This window comes from Meriones unguiculatus, chromosome 3 (assembly GCF_030254825.1).
Source record: "Meriones unguiculatus strain TT.TT164.6M chromosome 3, Bangor_MerUng_6.1, whole genome shotgun sequence".
In the NCBI taxonomy this organism is placed as follows: Eukaryota; Metazoa; Chordata; class Mammalia; order Rodentia; family Muridae; genus Meriones; species Meriones unguiculatus.
Window position 1 is genome coordinate 82,133,453 of NC_083351.1, and position 20,098 is coordinate 82,153,550.

Below are 20,098 nucleotides of genomic sequence, written 5' to 3' on the forward strand. Positions count from 1 at the left end.
CTATGGGTTAACCACACAAATCTAAGGATTTGAAGCTTGGGTCTATAAAAAAGAAAGAACATGAGCATTTGTCTTTCTGGCCCTTTGTTATCTTTCTCGGTCTAATCTTTTTCAGTTTTATTCACTTACCTGTAAATTTAATAATTTACTCTTTTTTATAGCTAAATGAGATAATTGTGCTTATGTATCACATTGTCACTAGCCATCCATCCATTGATGGACATCTAGGCTAATTCTGTTCACAAAGTGAATGTGGATGAGCAAGCACTTCAGGATTAGAATATAGAAGTCCTTTGTGTATATACCTACAACTAGAGTAGCTGGCTTATGAGAGAATTCTATTTTTAGCTTTTGAAGAATGTTCACACTGATTTCCACACTGGCTTCACCAGTGTGCATTCCAACCAACAGTGAATTAACACCCTCCCCAATTTCCTCACTAGCATTTGTCATTATTTCTTTCTTCTTAATTGCCTTTTTAAAATATATTGTGATCTTATTCTTTCCTCTTTTCCAGCTCCCCAAGATCTTCACCGTCCCTTACCCATCCAATTTCTTATTCTTTCTAGATAGATAGATAGATAGATAGATAGATAGATAAGAAATGAAGAAATAAAGCACCAAACGGACAAAAACATACCAAAATAAAACCAGAAACAGCACACTCACACACATGCACAGAGTCCATTTTGTATTGGATAACAATCCTAAACAGAGCCCTATGTAGGCATCTGGTTGATAGACCCAGTTTCACTCTATTAGAGAACATTATTTTTCTCTACCAGCAGAAGTCAATTGCAGATAGCTTCTTGGTTAGGTGTTAAACATTGTACCAACTTTCCCTTCTCTGGCCTGGGGTTTTGTTTTGCCTGAACTTGTACAGTTCTTGTGTGCTGTCACAGTTTCTATGAGTTCAGATGATCACTAGTCCTGTTGTTTCTGAAATATATCCTTGCAGTCATCAGCTCTGGCTCTTAGAATCTTTCCACCACATCTTCTGTAGATTCTTAAGCCTTGAGTGGGAGAGTGATAAAGACATCCTATTTAGGGATGAGTGCTTTGACATCTGTCACTCTCTGCACATTGTCCAGTTTTGAGTTCTGTGTTATTTACTATCTACTGCAAGGTGATTCTCTGATAAATGTTGAGTGATTGGGTATAGCAGCATGTCATTTAGAGTCATGTTATTATCATGTTCCTTCAACAGAGTAATAGAAGTGTGTTTTCCTCTAGCACAGTGGTTCTCATCCTTCCTAATGCTCCAACCCTGTAATACAGTTTGTTATGTTGTGGTGACCCTCAACCATAAAATTATTTTGTTACTACCTCATAACTGTAATTCTGATACTGATATGAATCATGTAAATACCTGTTTGGTTTTTTGTTTTTGTTTTTGTTTTGGTTTTGTTTTGTTTTCCTGATGGTCTCAGGAGAACCCTATGAAAGGGTCATTTAGTCATGACCCACAAGTTGAGAACTACTGGCCTAGGGTTCTGAACATGTCTAGTTGCAGATTCTTGGCCACTTTAGCAATGTCAGGAATTGATTGTGTATCATGGGGTAGGCCTTAAATCACATTGAAGAGCTTGTTAGTTATTTTCATAACATTGTTCCACTGTTGCACAGTGTATCTTACAGGCAGGTTGCTATTGTAAGTCACAGGGTTTGTAGCTTGAAAATAATGCCAATTATTTCTCTCCTCTGGTACCATGTATAGTGCTTTCCAACACTATGTATGGTATTAAGTAGAGATGAAGCTTTTAGTTGAGCACCAGCTCAATTTTTCTATGTTTGATAAGACAGGTGATATCTTCAGGGATAGAAATAGTATTGGTCCGTAATATTTAGGCAAGGGATGTATAGGAATCCTATTTGCTAGTGACTCTACAAAATATAGCCCATCTCTGGTATCAGGGGTTTTACTTGGTGCCATAAGATACCTAGTTATAGCTTGATTTCCCCCATTACATGGTAATTCCTTTTATTTTCATACATGTATATACCTTAGGGAGCTGCTACAGTAGTAGATTTCCATACAGTTTTTCAAAAAGCTTTTCGTGTTAGTTCTTCCTCCCCATATTCCCTCCTTTACCCTGCCCGCCTCCCCCATCCCAGTCGTCCTAGTTTCTCCTTTCTTTCTTTTATAACACAATACTATTTTCCCTTCCTTGGAATATCCCACACCCCATCTCTTGCTACCTACCTAATCTCTGGTTATTCTAAGTAAAGCATAAATATCTAGCACTTAAAAGCTAGCATCCACATATAGAGAAAACATGCAGTGTTTGTTTTTCTGGATTTATGTTACCTCATTTAAGGTGATTGTTTTTAGCTTAATTCATTTTATCTGTTAATTTCATAATCTCATTTTTCTTAGTAGTTGAATAATAATTCCATTGTGCTTATTTACCACATTTTAATTATCCATTCATCAGTTGATGGATATCTGGTCTGTTTTCCAGTTTCTTACTATTATGAATTGAGCAAAAGGTGCATAGGTGAGCAAGTACTCTATAGTAAGACGTAGAGTCTTTTGGTTATATGCCTAAGTTCAGTGTTGAGGGGGCTTGATTCTCAGCTTTTGAGCAACCTCCATGCAGATTTTCTTAGTGGCTTTATTAATTTGCACTCCCATCAGCAGTGGATGAGAGTTCCCTTTTCCCTACATCCTCATGAGCATCTGCTGTCCTTTGTTTAATTAACCTTGGCCATTCTGACAGTGGTAACATAAAATCTCAAAGTAGTTTTGATTTGCATTTCCTTGATGGCTAAAAATGTTGGACACTTTTAAGTGCTTCTTAGCCATTTTGTTTCATCTTTTGAGACATATTTAATTCTTATGTCCCATTTTTGAAAATTATTCTATTTTTTATTTTTTATTTTTTTATTAATTACAGTTTATTCACTTTGTATCCCATTCTCTCCCAATCCCACCCTCCCATTTCAGTTAATGATGTAGGTTATTTTAAAAGTCTATTTTCCAACATTTAAGTATATGATCACCTATTATAATATATATCTATATCTCAGTGTGAAATTTCATTTTTAATTTTTGTTTATTAATCTTTGAACAGTAGTAATAGATAGTCATTAATAGCCTGCACATAACAGATATTGAGTAAAAGACAAGTATCAAAAACAGTCCATTTTGGACAATACAAATGTGACCTACTTTGCGAAAAATGTCCTTATGATTCACTTAAACTTTGTTTTAAAAGAACATTATGTATAATGAATGTGTGGTCCTTGTGGATACTGTCCTAGAGAAATGATATTCATTACCAGTCATAAACTTTTTAAGAAAATAAAACATTTTAAAACTGTAACAGTGATTTCAAGAAATAGCCTGCTTATCAGCTACATTAGGTGAAATTGTGTGTGTGGGGGTTGCTTCTGTCATGTGAGTGGAGGGAAGTAAGAACACTTAGGTCTTCTAGTTTAAAATACCTGCTTCAACATTGTACGTATATTGTGTACAGATGTTGAAGAAAATGAAGATGTTGGTGCAACCTCTCTGCCCACTCAGCCCCCTCAGCCATCGTCATCTTCAACATATGACCCAAGCAGCTTGGCACCAGGGAGCTACGGCGGGGTACAGATTCCTCCAGGCGCACACGCTCCAGCTAACACCCCTGCGGAAGTGCCGCACGGCACAGGTAAGAATGCAGCACGCTGTCCCCATTTCCATGAAAACCACAGAGTCGTGAGGCTGGACATAGCTTATCAGGTAAGAGCAAACAGCACAGCATGAGGACGTGAGCTGTGATCCCTGCAGCCACGCAGAGAGCTGGCCATGGCCACACACACACAGCTGTAAGCATGTGTCAAGGCTGTGGAGATGAGGATTCTAGGGCCTCCTGCCTGGTAGCTTAGCTCCAAGTGTTCTGAGAAGGAAAGCAGAGAGGAATAGAGCCTACTCATAAATTCCACATATGCATACATCACACTGAAGTGGCACACTCATATACACACACCATGCACATGCATTTCACACAAACACATAACATACAGCATAGTCAGGCATACACACATAAAATGCTTTTAGAAAGGAACCGTACCCCTTACATCACAGGCTTTCATTTGCTAGCCTCGTGCTATCCAAACCATTTAGGTCATCCTTCTTGGGTTTCACAATTAGTTAATTATTTTCATCATTAAGCTAGCAATTACATTTTTTTCTTCCTATTTTAAAATTTCATATTTTCTGTTTTTATTGCTAATGTTAACTTTATTATTGATGAAATTGGTTGTTGTATCACCAGTCCTTCCTCTGTCATTGTTTAGTGTAATTTACCTTGCTTACAAGGCTTTAAGATATGGCGTGTGTGTCACAACCTATCTAGTGCTGCCAATGTGAATTTGTTTTGTACATATATTTCATAAAATACCGTTTTTAAATGTTTTATACTCTTTGGAAACATTCATCCGTTTTAACATAGAGTACTTAAGCAAAACTATCTAACACTGGAGGTGAATTCTGGTCAGAATGTACCTGAAAGTAAGCCCTGGCATTCTCAGAGAAAAAGCATGCATTTCAGTCCGATCAGAGTATCTTGTTTTCCAGTAAACTGTAAATTTGCCGTAACTTAATTGCAGTCTACTTAACTCACCCGTGTTTTTCTTCTTTCAAAGGTGAAATTAGTATCAGACCTATTTTTAATTATAAATTAAATATTTGATTATAAATATAAATTTGACAACTACTTTGCCATAACAAAAATAAGCATTCTACACATTCACTTCCTTTCCTGTCCTTTTTTTCCTCTTCTGGCCTTCTCTGTGCCAAAGAGACAGGGCTTTCCAAATGGCAAGTTAATGAGCATTCAGAATCACTTTGTGATTCAAGACAGCTATCTTACGTCAGTGTGGAATGTATGAAAAGATTACCTGAAAGATCTGAAGGCAGCCATAGTGCAGGTGTTCACCCCAGATCGATACAGACTTTCTGTGTTTGAAGCAACAAACCATGCTTTTACAAGGAGTTTAATTGGCCTATATGAAATTGCCATTTTTGTACAGTGAAAACATTAAAATCTTGAGAGCTTCATGTGGTCACACTAGTACTCAGCATTTGTTGTTGGGAATATATTCATGACAACAAAAAAAATGTTGAAAGGTGGAATCTAGGAAGTATTCTAGAATGCACAGTGCACTTTGATCCAGTTAAGTGAAACAGGTGGTACTTGTTCTGTCTCTCCTTCCATGTACATATGTTTGTACATGTAGCATATTATTTACCCTAATTATCTCTTCCCCACCCTCCTCTTTCATCTGAGAAGCCAATAAAAGTAAAAACCTCCAGCAAACATACTCAGTAAAGAATCAGAATTTGAACTCAAGACTCTGGCTTCATTTAGTTAGGTAGTTGCCACTTCCTCTCCATGTCCCTTGTTTGTGATCCTTGGGAACCAGGATCTAAAAATCTTTTCAAGTCTAAACTTGCTTTCTTGGTGGCATGCCTCTATTTAGATACTGATCTTCGATTCGGGATCTCCTCTTAACTCCATTTTTTCCTGTTACGTTTACTCAGTAGCTGTCAAATAAAAGAAAGCAATAACATTTTTAGCTTATAAACATAATAGATGTTTCCCCTCTTGCTCATTTTAAGAGTAATTTACCTTCTCTCATGTAATGGTTCCAGGATGCACTTTTATCAAAGGGAAATCCTTCAGATACTGAAAAGAATAGTATGTACTCATTTACAAGCTTTAGTTCTTCCACAGAAAAAGCATTGGGTGCGAGAAGGACAGAAAAAGTGGTTGTTTAGCAGTGTTTACCCCTGGGCTTAAGCCACTGAGGCGGTATAGCACATGGAGACTAATAATGTTCACTTTGTCTCTCAAAATAGGTGTTTCTTATAGTCTGTATCACAGAAGGCCCTAGCAAAAAATTCAACAAGAAAAACATTGCTTTGGGTTCTTTGTTTGTTTGTTTGTTTGTTTGTTATTCAGACAGGGTCTCACTATGTAGCCCTGGCTGGCCTGGAACTCTCTGTGTAGATAATCGGGCCTCTAACTTACATTTATCCTTCTGCCTGTGTCTCAGGAGTACTAGGCTTATTGATGTGCGCCACCACACCCAGCCACGGCTAGCCTTTTTGCCTCTCACCTAATACACTGCAAATCTGAGCTCTGTGAGGAATTGTGGAGGGTAAAGGTATGCTCTTGGGTTCTATGGGGTTAATTTGCCTGTTGACATCCTGGCCTGTGTTTTTCTCTCAGTGCCATTTCCTCTGGTTACATGAAGGATCTATTACATCTGCTCTCCTAGTTTGTTGCCTTTGTTGGTGCTGTTCTTAGATTAGAGTAGCTGTGTCTTCCTCCCTTTGCTAGGCTTCTAAATACCACTACATTCCATAGCTCTGTTTAAATTTGGGAGTTGTTCTTCTTTAGCTTCTAACAAACTCTCATTTCTTCCTTCTGAAGAGTTTCTGTTCCATTTAGTCTATAGAGCAAGTTATTACTTAACTAACAATGTTACAGTGTTCTTGAACGTGTATGGATGCTTTAATATGACTCCAAAGTTACTTTATGACATGACATTTTATTGCATTTTATTTGAATAACAGAAAAGAATAAATGCCTAGGCTCACTGCTTTCTTCCCAGAATGGATTTTGAAAGGATCGCCTCATTCCAGCATATTATAGACAGATTGCCCAGAGGGACCTATCCAAATGCAGACGGAGAAAAAACTAACAGATGAGAGCATGCAGGGGATAAATAGTAACCTAAAAACATTACCAATTTACCAGGAATTTCTGAGCTTACGTCAATCCAGTATTCTAGGCTCCTGGTGGAGGCAAAAGGGTAGACCTGCCTCTGCCTCAAGACAAACAGGAAGAAACATGTTCAGACTGTCCTGCCTCAGGCATGTGCAGCTGAGTGACTGACCTAAAACTCAGTAGGATTCGCATTGCCTTTTAAAGCATTATTCACATGAAATATTATTGAGTAGTTAAGCAGTCTCTGAATCCTACTGTATTTTTAATACAGCTTATTTACAAGAGTTGTATACTTAATTATTTGAAAGTTAGCATAGAATGCTGGCCAAAAACTGTATCCTTCCATGAAGGCATGTGTTGAACGATTTGATTTGTGGAAGAGTATGAGTTGAGTTGCTTGAGAAGGAGTGGTGTTACCTGCTTGGAGAATATATTCAGCCATTTGCGTGCACTTAAGATAGACCTGCTGTAAAACCCTCCTAGGCCTGACAAACAGTCCTTCTCAGATCTCCTCATTTTCTAACATTCTTTTTGGATACATTTTGCCTTGGTTTTGTTTGTTTGTTTTGAGACACTGTAGACCTGGCTGGAACTCAAAGATATCTGATGGGATCTAGAAAAGATCATCCTGAGTAAGTTATCCCAGAAACAGAAAGACACACATAGTATATACTCACTTATAAGTGGATACTAGACATATAATACAGGATAAACATATTAAAATCTGTACATCTAAAGAAGCTAAGCAAGAAGGAGGACTCTGGGTAAGATGATCAATGCTTACTCAGACAGACGGACAGGAAACAGGACAGCAGCCTACCACAGAGGACCTTTGAAAGACTCTACCCAGCAGTTTATCAAAGCAGATGCTGAGACTTGTAGCCAAACTTTGGGCAGAGTGCAGGGAATCTTATGAACAAAGGGGGACATAGTAAGACCTGGAGGGGACTTACTACGTCCCCTCCACATGGAGAGCAACAGAACCAAAAACTCTGGGCACAAGGGTGTTTTCTGAGACTGATACTCCAACCAAGGACTAGTCATGGAGAAAACCTAGAACCCCTGCCTGCTCAGATGTAGCCCATGGCAGCTCAGTCTCCAAGTGGGTTTCCCTAGTAAGGGGAACAGGGACTGTCTCTGACAAGAACTCAGTGGCTGGCTCTTTGATCACCTCCCCCCTAAGGGGGGAACAGCCTTGCCAGGCCATAGAGAAAGACAATGCAGCCAGTCCTGATGAGACCTGATAACTGAGGATCATATGGAAGGGGAGGTCCTCCTCCCCTTGGAAGGGGTATGGGAGGAGATGAGAACTTGGAGAGGGGCATGGGAGGAGATGAGGGAGGAATGGAGGGTAGGATTAGGAGGGCATGAGGGAGGGGGCAACAACTGGGATACAAAGTGAATAAACTGTAATTAGTATATAAACAAAAGGTATCGGCCTGCTTCTGTTCCAAGTCCTGGTATTAAAGTCATGCACCACCATGCCCAGCTTTCTAACATTTCTAATGGTAGCTTTATAAGTGCGTTTAACTTTATGTGAGAAAAAGTATGTCAAATGATAATAGCTTAATATACTTTGTTAGCACACATCAAAATTAAGCAAAGGTCACTGAAATGTTCAGCATAAATTTTGTATGTCTCTTAGCTGTGCAGTAATAGGTACATCCACTATAGTACTGTGTGTGAAAGAGTGGGAAAACATGTTTCTTAGTATTGGGTTGTTTTATAAATCATGATCCACACATTGAGAAGGAACATTGTAAGGTCATTAAAAAGACAGCAAGGATTGTTATGTGTTAATCTGTAATTACAGCTGCTAAGCCATATGAACAACAGAGCACACAGAGGAGTATACTATGCAGAACTAATGATACTTGCAAGACACATGCCATACAGAATTTTGAGTTTTCAGAGATCACTTATCTTCTGGAATTAATCAGCTTGTCTTCATTTACTTTCCCTGCTTATCGAATCATTATAGTCTTTTGTAAGATTTCATTGAATTTTGCTAACTTTTTTAGATAAGTAGTGAGCTACACCTGGATCCAGTGCTAGTTACCAATTGTAAGACAGCTTTGACAAATTTTAACAGGAAGGCAAGCTAATCCTTCATTTACTTATTAAAAAAAGAAGAAAAAAAACACCTTAAAAACATTAACTGGAGAATTGCAGTATTCAACATGCCACAGTTATAACCTGTATTCTTCTGCTGACTTAAATCACAATTATGTCTTACTTTGCCATGGGGGTATTTAGGAGGTTAAGCAATTAAAAGGAGGGAAGGGAGTCAATCTTGCTTTAAAGATACATGGCAAGCTTTAATTACGAAGCAATTGACCACATGATCATATACAAATAAGTAATATGATATGGATAAGTAGGTCATTGTTACATGTTTATGAATATGTACATGTATAACACCTAACAACAGCTAAAGAAAAAGAGGCAGTGAATTGGAGAGAGAAAAAGGGGATACACAGAGAGGGCTGGAGGGAGGAAGAAGAAGGGAGAATGATGTAACTGTATCTTAATTTCAAAGAATTAAAAAAATAATAATTTGAAGCATTAGTCATGTAGTTTAACACTCATGTGCATATTTCTATGCATATTTTCTGTTGCAGTTTGTAAAATAAGTTCAAATTAATGAATGCATCAAAATCAATTAAGGTTTCAAGAAAATGGTGAAATAATTGCCAACCCTTGACTTCTTTCCTGACATTTAATTAGGAGATGGAGCACTTTCTGCATGTCTTTGGTTTTGATTCACAGGTGTAACGAGTAATGCCATCCAGCCTCGTGCACAGACTGTTCCAGCCATAGATCCAGACTTGTGCACAGCTTCCCAGGGTGAGTCAGCTGGCTTTCTTCAGGCCACACCGTGTCTCTTTATATTTGGGGCAGTGTTTTTAATTGTTCTTTGGGCGTACCGTACGAATTTATCTCTTTTATTCAAACCAGTTGTTTTCACTGTCTCTGCTAAATGGTCAAGTGAACCAGGAGTCGATAAGATGGTCACAGAGACCCAAATCTAGAGACACTGAGGCACTCCATTTTCTTTTTTTCTCTTCTTTTCTGTTCTTTTCTTTTTGTTTGTTTTGTACTGGATATAATGGCACAGATATGTAGCCTCAGCTACAGTAGAAGCTTATAGTTACTTTGCCTCCTTTCAAAATCAGTATGTATTGTCACTGTGCCTTTCTTATCTGCACACACAACATAATTACATTATCCAAAAAGGAAATAGCTGGCCATGATGAAAATCAGCATCACTGTCTGTGGTTAAGTATTTGGTCGGCCCATGCTTTAGGTGACTGTCATGTTGATGTAATCTTTTTTACTTTTCTGATTTCTCTCTACTTTTTTGCCTCTAGATGGATTTGAGGCATATCTTAACTTCTCATTCAGAGCTTAAGTCTTCTTATGTCTCATGTTAAACCAAAGCATACTGGCATAAACACATACACCAGTGTAACAGAATACATATCAGGAACTGAACTTAGACCTCTACATTTCCAATTAATCTATTCTCAACAAAGAAGCAAAAACATGTTGGAGAAAAAATAGCCTCTTGGATAAACAGTGATAGAAAAACTGGATAACTACATACAGAAGGGTAATGTCATCCCCTCCTAACTACTGTATGGAAATCAAATCAAAATTGTTCAAAGACAAGACCTAACACTTTGAAATTAATGGAGGAAAACATAGAGGAAATACTAATAGACCCTGAAGGGCCAGTGATTTTATATGTATCCGACTCCTAAAGGACAGGAAATGAAAGCAAAAGTTGTCAAATGGTATTAATCCCAAAGTAAAAACAGTCAACAGTGAAGGGACAGCCCATAGCATGGGGGACTTATTTCATAACTAGTCAACTGATGAAAAACTAATATATGAAATATTTAAGTAAATTAAGAACTTTAATAAAAAAATAGCCTCATTTAAAAAATAGCAAGTGCTATGAATAAATACTTCAAAGACATTGAAATGGTCAACAGATACATAAAAACAACATCTTTAGCTGTCTGAAATACAAATCAAAACTACAAGGATAGTGTTGTCGTTCATTTAAAGTGTTGACGAATAGTGCTTTTATTATTTGCCTTATTATTACAGTGGTATTAAACTAACCTGCTATCACAATCAATAAAAGGCACAGGCACCTGATAGATTTTAGAATAGCCTTATATCACCCAGAGCATAGCAGATATTACCTCCTTAGCTACTTTATCTCCCATGCCCCCATTCCACACCATCTGCTCTCATAATTTCTATTCGGGCTACCTCTCACCCATCATCCCAAAATGCTTGCTAATGTTCTTCATCTGGCCCAATTTCCTCCATACATGCCAATGTGGCCATGTGCTTCTCTCCACACTAATCCATCAAGGCTCCCTGCTTCCTTCTTCCAGTACCTCTCTCTTCCCCCATGATCCTTCTGTCCCCAAAGCCCAAAAACCTTAGCCACACCTACCTTCCTTTGACCTACCCATGTGTGTCAGCATTTTATTATTAACCAATCAGGAATAATGTCTTGGCAAGCTTTATCCAGCAAGGACAGGTATACATGAAAATATGCTCATCTGGGCAGCAACCAGATCTTGGGGGGCCAGTAATTACCTTTAGAATACAAAGCTTCAGACCAACCCCCAACAGATAGTAATGATATGGAAATAAAGGAACTTTTATACACTTTTATAGGATATTAGTTAACACAATCATTGTGGATAATAGTCTAGAAGTAACACTAAAACAAATCTAACGTGATCCAGCTGCCCCACTTCCAGGTTTCCAGGTGTACATTCAAAGGAAATAAGTCAGTAAGCTAAAAAGGTAACTGTAAGCTTATTTACATGTCACTATTCACAGTAGTGCAGATAGAATCTTTCTGGATGGCATCAGCAAATTAGTGAGTAAAGAAAATCAGTTGTGTGTCTTGGTTAGGTTTCTGTTGCTGTGATAAAACACCATGACAAAATTAAATTGGGGAGCAAAAGGTTCTTTTCATAGCACACTTACAGCCCATCACAAAGGGAAGTCAGAGCAAGGGCCTGGAAGGAGGAACTGAAGCTGAAGCCATGGAGGAGTACTGCTTACTGGATTTTATGGCTTGCTCAGCTTGCCTTCTTAGAGCACCCAGGACTGCTTGGCAGCCCAGGGGTAGTACTACCCACAGGATCTGGGCCCTCCACATCAATCAAGAAAGTGTACGACAGGCTTGCCTACAGGTGAGTCTGGTGGGAACATTTATTCAGTTGAGGTTTTCTCTTCCAAAATGACTCTAACTTGTGTCAAGTGGTCATAAAACTAGCCAGCACAATATGTAAATGTAAGCTGTTTAGCCATGAACATGAGTGAAATGTTGTGATTTGCTGCCAAATGAATGGAACCAGTTGAGCTATAGAACATGAAATTAAAGAAGCCAGGAATGGAAAGACAAACACTGTGTTCTCTCATATGTGGAAGCTCAACATTAACGTGACTGGTGATGGTCTGTGCATGATATTTGCTCATGTTCAGATAGCATGTGAACCCATTAGCAGACGCCACTAGCACATGTCAATCAAAATTTAAGTTAAGTAAAAATAAAGCAGGGATAAAGACTTGAAGGGGGGGGAATTTACTCAAAATAATCACATACCTAAATGTAGAAGGGGAGTCATACTACTTGATAACTTGATGTTTATCCAAAGATGTGTAGAAGCTGTCCATACAAAACACGGCATCCCCTTGTTGATACCAAATTTATTCATTTTTGCAACACTGAAAAGCAACCAAGATCTCCATCATTGGTAAAGGGATGAAGTATAGAATACAAAGATGATAACAGCATCATCCCATGTTAAGTGCAAATGAACTGTCCAGCCTTTTTAAAGAAGTGAAAAACCAGCCCACTGTTTCCTTGTCACTTGATTCATTAGTCTAAAGCTCTGCACTAGTGTATTATCTGACCCCACATTGTCAGGAGCTGGGGCGTGTTTTAGTAAAGATAAAGAGCAAAAGTTGCAGTGTTTGAGCAGATAGCCGAAACTAGAGCTTCCTTTGTGAGGAAATTTGTCGATACGCCTACTCCCTGATGGTTTCACGTTAAATACAACCCTTGCTTCAGAGCCTGAAAAACAAAAACAACACACACACACACACACATACAAAATGCAAAAGGCTACATACTGAGTGATCCCAACTATGACATGGAAGAGTCAAGAGAGTAGAGGCAGTGAAATATCAGTATTTGTCAGCTGTAGTGAGAAAAAACAGGGATGAGTAGGACAGAAGACAAGAATTTCACTGCTGTGAATGAGTATTCTGTTAGTAACAGAAGGATTTTATAAATTAGTCTAGTCTCATTGAATGCACAAAACCAAAAGGGAACCTCACAGTGGCCTCGGTGATATAGTGTCATTTGTCAGTGAAGGCTTATCAGTTGACTCACTGCTGATGACACTGGCAATGTGTGCCATGGCGTTGTGAGAAAATCTTCCTGTCTCTCAATTTTGCTGTGAACTTAGAACCACTCTTAAAAAAATTGTCTAATTTAGAAAACTAATACAAATTTCTATACTGACTCCTCATGCCTTCCCCACCATCTATATTTTCTGTGCCCTTTCTCTGCTCTACTTTTTCCCCATGATGTTTAAGGACTACCATGTTTCAGAAGTGTACCATTCACCTAGTATGTACATGCATTAATATTAATGTAGATTAAATACTGTTTTAATGAGTTTGTGACAGACTCCAGAGAGGAAAATAGAAAGGAAAAAAATTTCAAAAGCTAGCGTTTTTCACCTCAAATATTATTATAATATGAATAAAAACTTCTCTCAATGTTTTGAGCCTTAAATGTCACAATATCTGAAAAACATTGAATGTTGTCATGTTATTCAATTACAAAATAATGAAATACTGAAGCTACCTGTATCCATGATTCCTCATGCCATAACTGACATCTCTGGATAGTTGCCTTTTTGTAAGGATTCAGAACTGGGTTTTTCTGTTTTCTCTGCCTGTGTCTTGAGTGACCCATTCAAATCAGTAATAGAGTATACTCTAATAGATTAGGTAGAGCCCTACGTAAGTTGGAAAAACTCATCTTGGAAATGTTTCTGGTTATGCTCTATAGTGGTATTAGATAAATGAATGTTGGAAAAGAATGCTTTTCTCAACTGAGTATCAGTGAAAATGTCTTTACACGTGAAAATGTCTTGCCCCACTCTCCTTACCACAGTACCAGAGACTGGCAACTAACCAGCTCTCCTCTGCTTGTTCTGATCCTGCTCTGAAAGGAAAAAGCCCTCTCTTACATTAGGGTGGCCTTGGTCAATAGCTGTCTTCCCAGGATCACAGAGGGCCTGAGAGAGATGCCAGGTTAGACATCACAACCTGGAACTGTGTGGTACTTTCTCCCCCGTACTGCTTAGAAAAATAGCTTTTATTTGGTACAGTAAGACTGTCTTTATAATACTCCCTATAAAGGTAGGTACACCGAAATTAAACTGTCTCCTTTCTTGTTTTTTCTATCTTCTTGTTGAAATTTTACAGAGTAATTTTCAAGAATCATGAGTGGGTGACAACATTTTATTATTACCTCATATTAAAAGTGGAGTTCCTATATTTTATTATGGGTATTTTAATTATATTTCTTAAATGAAGGAAAGCTTGGTGTGTTACAAAAGTAATTATTTGTCATGGCTTGGTTAAGTCCTTTAAGTTGTTGGGAAAAAAAGCCTAACATCTATATTTTTAGAAATTTTTAGAAATGAATATGAATCTGTATATTGGTTTTTGCCATCTAGTTACTATCTTCATATGTCTTATGTATCATTAAGCTTTATGTCTGTAATTTTGGTAGTGCTCTTTCATTTATATTTTATTAATATTGAGATTATTTCATAAAATACTAAAATGTTTCTGCTTTAAGATAGTGTTATTATTAGTGGATAAAATAATTTATGAAATTAAAATAGTATCAGCTTTGCTATTAGGCAAAACAAAATTAACATTGACACTATAAAGATGAGGGTGTTCTGGGCACCAGAGCTTCTTTCTAACAGGTATGGTAAATACAGGGCACTTGCCTTTACATTAAAGTTTACTAAAATGGAAGGAGAACCTATCAGAGATGAACTGGGCAGTAGTAAGGTGTACTCAGTTTACAAAATGTTCTACTCTAAAAGGGTGTGTATCTCAGACTCTGATTCGATACCTCGATCAGTAGAGTCTTTGAGAGGCTGTCTCTAGTAGGCTTCTGGCCTGTTCCCTGTCTTCTCCTGCTTCCAGTATCTATCACATTTGTCCTTCTGAATGAGGATTGAGCGTCTTCCCTAGAGTCTTCCTTGTTGTTTAGCTTCTTTAGGAATATAGATTTTAGATGTTTATCCTATATTATATGACTAATATCCACTTATAACTGAGTATATACCATGTGTAGCTTTCTGCTTCTGGGGTACCTCACTCAAATTCATTGTTTTTAGTTCCCACCATTTGCCTGCAAATTTCATGATTTCCTTGTTTTAAATAGCTGAGTAATATTCCATTGTGTAAATGTACCACATATTCTGTATTCAGTTGAGTGACATCTAGGTTGTTTCCTGCTCCTGGCCATTACAAATAAAGCTGCTACAAACATGGTTGAGCAAATGTCCTTGTTGTACACTTAAGCATATTTTGGATATATGCCTAGGAGTGATACAGCTGGATCTTGAGGTAGCACTATTCCTAATTTTCTGAGAAAGCGCCAGATTGATTTCCAAAGTGGTTGTACAAGTTTACATTCCCACCAGCAGTGGAGGAAGGTTCTCCTTTCTCCACATCCTCTCCAGCACCTTTTGAGTTTTTTATCTTAGCCATTCTGATGGGGGTAAGGTGAAATCTTAGCCAAACTTAGGGCAGAATGCAAGAAATCTTATGAAAGAAGGGGAAGATAGAAAGACCTGGAAGTGACAGGAGCTCCAAAAGGAGCCCTGGAGGACCTGCAGAGCCTGATACCACCCCAACCAAGGACAATGCATGGAGAGGACATAAAACCCTCACTCAGATGTAGCCCATAGACTCAGTCTCCAAGTGGGTTCCCTAATAAAGGGAAAGCCCTAATAAAAGGGCTTTCTCTGGCATGAACTCAAAGACAAGCTTTCTGATCCCCCAGGGCGGTGGAGAGGGTGCAGCCTTGCCAGGCCACAGAGGAAGACAATGCAACCAGTCCTGATGAGAACTGATAGACGAGGGTCAAATAAAAGGGGAGGAAGACCTCACCTATCAGTGAACTAGGGGATGGGCATAGGAGGAAGAGAGGGAGGGACGGTGGGATTGGGAGGAGATGAGGGAGGGGGACACAGCTGGGATAGAAATTGAATAAATTTTAATAAATAATAATAAAAAAATTTTTAAAGAAATGCAACAGGTTCTGAATCCCCCCCAAAAATGCATAAATGAAAATAAAAAAATAAAAGGGTGCATATATCCAGATGGCCAGAGCCTCAATTTTGAAAAACCATTTAAAAATCTGTTGATATTTTTCAAGCAAAGCTGAAAAAACTGAAGTGCGCCTGACAAATTGTGAAAGGAAGTGAAGGTTGGTGTTCTGAGGGTCTATCAGTGTAGTGAGTAACAATCTACTGAGCCGCCAACATATGGCAATGAGTTATGCATGTGTGTTTAATATGCAGCTGTAGTTTCACCATTTGGCGGTCTGTGTTACTTTTAAAGCAAGTGAGCAATCCAAGGAAACAAATTACTTTAATCTTTAACTAATACAATGATTATTTGAAGGCTTGCTCCATGTAGCATCTTGCATGTTTACTTCATGTGAATTTGTAAGCACATTATCTTAAAATATTGGATTTAATTAGTATTTAACTGTTCATACCCTACATTTAAGAATGTGAAGAATTATTGACAATAAAGGAAGCCTTTCCATACTTAGTGAGCCATTGACCTGGGAACCATGATCTGCCTCATACAAAATAAACAATAAAAATACATAGTATATTAGCACTTGCTTTGGAATATGGTGATACTGGTTAGGATTTAGTATCAGCCTACCTACAGTTGCTACCTTTTTACTAATGATGTCATATTTTACTGTTTCCACCAGCGACAAATAAATAAATACGATTTAAAAGTGATCTATGTGTCAGTACAGCCAGTTGCTCATTTCTCTGTTCTTCTGCCTTCTAGTCAGTACATATACCTTACCATCCTCAAATTTTCCCACACTAAAAATAAATAAATAAGTAGATGGCCGTTTGTCTTTTCCAAAGACAAAATACTGTGTCTGTTTTTTATCTTATCGTGGAAATACAAATATACAAAAGGCATTCGTATTTTAGATTAAATGAATAATGTATTTTTATCTCAGTTATTTAATTGGACTCTAGCATATTACTCATCCATAAGTAGAAAGCTTCTGGAAATAAAGTTTGGAAAATGATTTTGTAATGGCTGTTTCCATGTTTAGTTGTATGTTTTCTTTTTCTTTTTTCTTTATTATTATTTATTACAATTTATTCACTTTGTGTCCCTGCTGTAGACCCCATTCCTCATCTCCTTCCATTTCCACCCTCCCTCCCTCATCTCCCCCTATGCCCTTCCCATAATCCACTGTTAGGGGAGGTCCTCCTCCCCTACTATCTGACACTGACATTTCAGGTCTCATCAGGACTGCCTTTCTCTGTGGCCTAGTTAGGACAACTCGCCAAGGGGAGGTGATCAAAGAGTTCTGTGTTTTAATGATAAGAATTTGGGGATAGCATTAAATATATATATTTTACATGAACAAGCAAAATATCAAATATTTTAAATCCTGAAAAAATACCCATGTTCGTAGCAGCTTTATTTGTAATAGCCAGAAGCTGGAAACAACACAGATGGCCCTCAGTTGAGGAATGGATACAGAAATTGTGGTACATTACAATGGAATACTACTCAGCAATTAAATACAAGGAAATCATGAAATTTTTAGGCAAATGGTGGGAACTAGAAAAGATCATCCTGAATGAGGTATCCCAGAAGCAGAAAGACACACTTGGCATATACTCACTTACAAATGGATATTAGCCATATAATACAGGATAAACATACTAAAATCTGTACACCTGAAGAAATTAATCAAGAAGGAGGACTCTGGCTAAGGTGCTCAATCCGCATTCAGAAAGGCAAAGAGGAAGGACATCAGAAGAGGGAGAAAACAGGGAACAGGACAGGAGCCTGCCACAGAGGGCCTCTGACTCTACTCAGCAGTGTATCAAAGCAGTTGCTGAGACTCATACCCAAACTTTGGACAGAGTGCAGGGAATCTTATGAAAGAAGTGGGAAATAGTAAGACCTGGAGGGGACAGGAACTCCACAAGAAGAACAACAGAACCAAAAAAATCTGGGCACAGGGGTGTTTTCTGAGACTGATACTCCAACCAAGTACCATTCAGGGATAAAACGTAGAACCCCTGCACAGCTGGAGCCCATGGCAGTTCAATCTCCAAGTGGGTTCCATAGCAGTGAGAACAGGAACTGTCTCTGACATGAACTGATTAGTCTGCTCTTTGATCACCTCCCCCTGAGGGGGAGCAGACTTACCAGGCCACAGAGGAAGACAAAGCAGCCACTCCTGATGAGACGTGATAGATTAGGATCAGAAGGAAGGGGAGGAAGACCTCCCCTCTCAGTGGACTGGGAGAGGGAAATGGGTGGAATTGGGAGGGAAATAGAGAAGGAGCTACAGGTGGGATACAAAGTGAATAAACTGTAGTTAATAAAATATAAATGAAAAAAGAAAAAAGATTATCAAAAAAAGTACTCATGTTCTGCATAGATTGTTATCCCCACCCCCTTTTAATGGAGGACATATTTATATTCTAGCTCAAGTGAAGTCTGAAGGGTTTAGTCTGTTCATGGTGTTCCATGAAGAGAGCCTCTGCAGTCTAGTGTCAACACCAAGCTGCTTCTCTTCTTTCACACAACCAGGGATTTTCGTTTTCTTTCGCCTCACAGGCCTCACAGCCAGTTTGCTAAAATACAGACTTCTGTTTTATTATTTATTGATGGAAAACTGTGTACATATGAGTTATTTTTATTAGAATGTATCTGGTTTACATTAGAAAAACAAAGATTGTCTTTTTACATAAGCATGAATATGCTGTTTCATCTTCAGTTGAAATGGCTAAGTAACAGCACAGCGTGATGTAATCAGTGTTGTGTCTGAATGTGCTTCTTTCAGGGGATGTTCGCCTGACTCCAGAGGACTTCGCCAGAGCTCAGAAATACTGCAAATATGCTGGCAGTGCACTACAATATGAAGACGTGGGCACTGCTGTGCAGAACCTCCAGAAGGCCCTCAGGCTGCTCACAACAGGCAGCGAGTGAAGCCTCTGGTGTGGAACCCATGTGTTTTCTGCATATAGAACTAACAATCCATTACACTTTTGTCAGCCTTTCAGGAGCATGGTTTTACAGAAGACCTCAGTTCCACTGAGGAAGACAATGACTCCTGTGTGTTTCAGAGGCGTTCATCAGCTGCTTCAGCCAGGTGTCATTGTCCATTCAGTGGATCCAGTTATCTCTTGAGTGTGTAGAGCTGATGTTTAGCATCGAACCCTGCTTCAAGGAATGAAAATGTCCCCATAGGAAATCATGTTGGGTATAAGCTTTCGTAATTTATACACACTATAGAAAGTTTTTGAAAAATCCATAATATTTGGACAAACCATATTATGTTGTTATAATATTCTAAATTAAACTTTTAATAAAGATTACCAGAATATTCTGGATTTGAGATTCTGGCTTTTTTTTCTCTTAGTGTTTACAAGTCAAATGTGAAATCTAAATGTGGTAAATTATAAGAGAGATTAAATGTAATTTATACTCATCTTTAGATATAGCTGTAAAAATAATGGTCATGGAAGGATACACACTGAATCACCTTACACTGGAAAATAACACTGGCTTGCAGTGACTTCCTTTACCCACTGACACAGTGGGTTGATGTTCTTCAGTTGCAGTTGGTTTATGTATTACAAAATGATGAAAAGAATTCTATCCAAATGCTTGCATGCTTTGAGCTGGAGTTGTAGAGTGTAGATGGAATGATAAGGAAATCCATTGGACTTTGGGTTCCTGGTTAAGTTTTAATAAATTTTGTAGGGCTTAAGCACTGCCTGCATGTATATTTTATGGACATTAATACAAGGATTCTTTAATTTGTTCGGTGTACTGCAGAGCCAACCATGTTTTGATTTGCATGGTTAGAATATCTTTTTATTAAATGTTTTTATTTAAAAGGTGAATTTGACAAATTCACCTAAAATTTGTCTGGGCCGTTTCTTTTTTGCCATTTAGATTGGAATTCTTTAGAATAGAGAACATAGACTCTACTTATAACAAGAATG

At 38.2% G+C, this 20,098-nt stretch overlaps 1 protein-coding gene across 1 annotated transcript in view; it reads left to right on the forward strand.

The window, feature by feature from the left end:
* Vta1 (vesicle trafficking 1) overlaps positions 1–19,485 on the forward strand; it is a 74,802-nt gene extending 55,317 nt beyond the window's left edge. The window contains exons 6-8 of the mRNA XM_060380228.1: positions 3,480–3,656; positions 9,492–9,569; positions 18,931–19,485. Of these exons, the coding sequence (XP_060236211.1) occupies positions 3,480–3,656; positions 9,492–9,569; positions 18,931–19,076 (401 nt within the window). The 3' untranslated portion in view covers positions 19,077–19,485. The remainder of the gene's footprint in view (positions 1–3,479; positions 3,657–9,491; positions 9,570–18,930) is intronic.
* Positions 19,486–20,098: the final 613 nt, after the last annotated feature.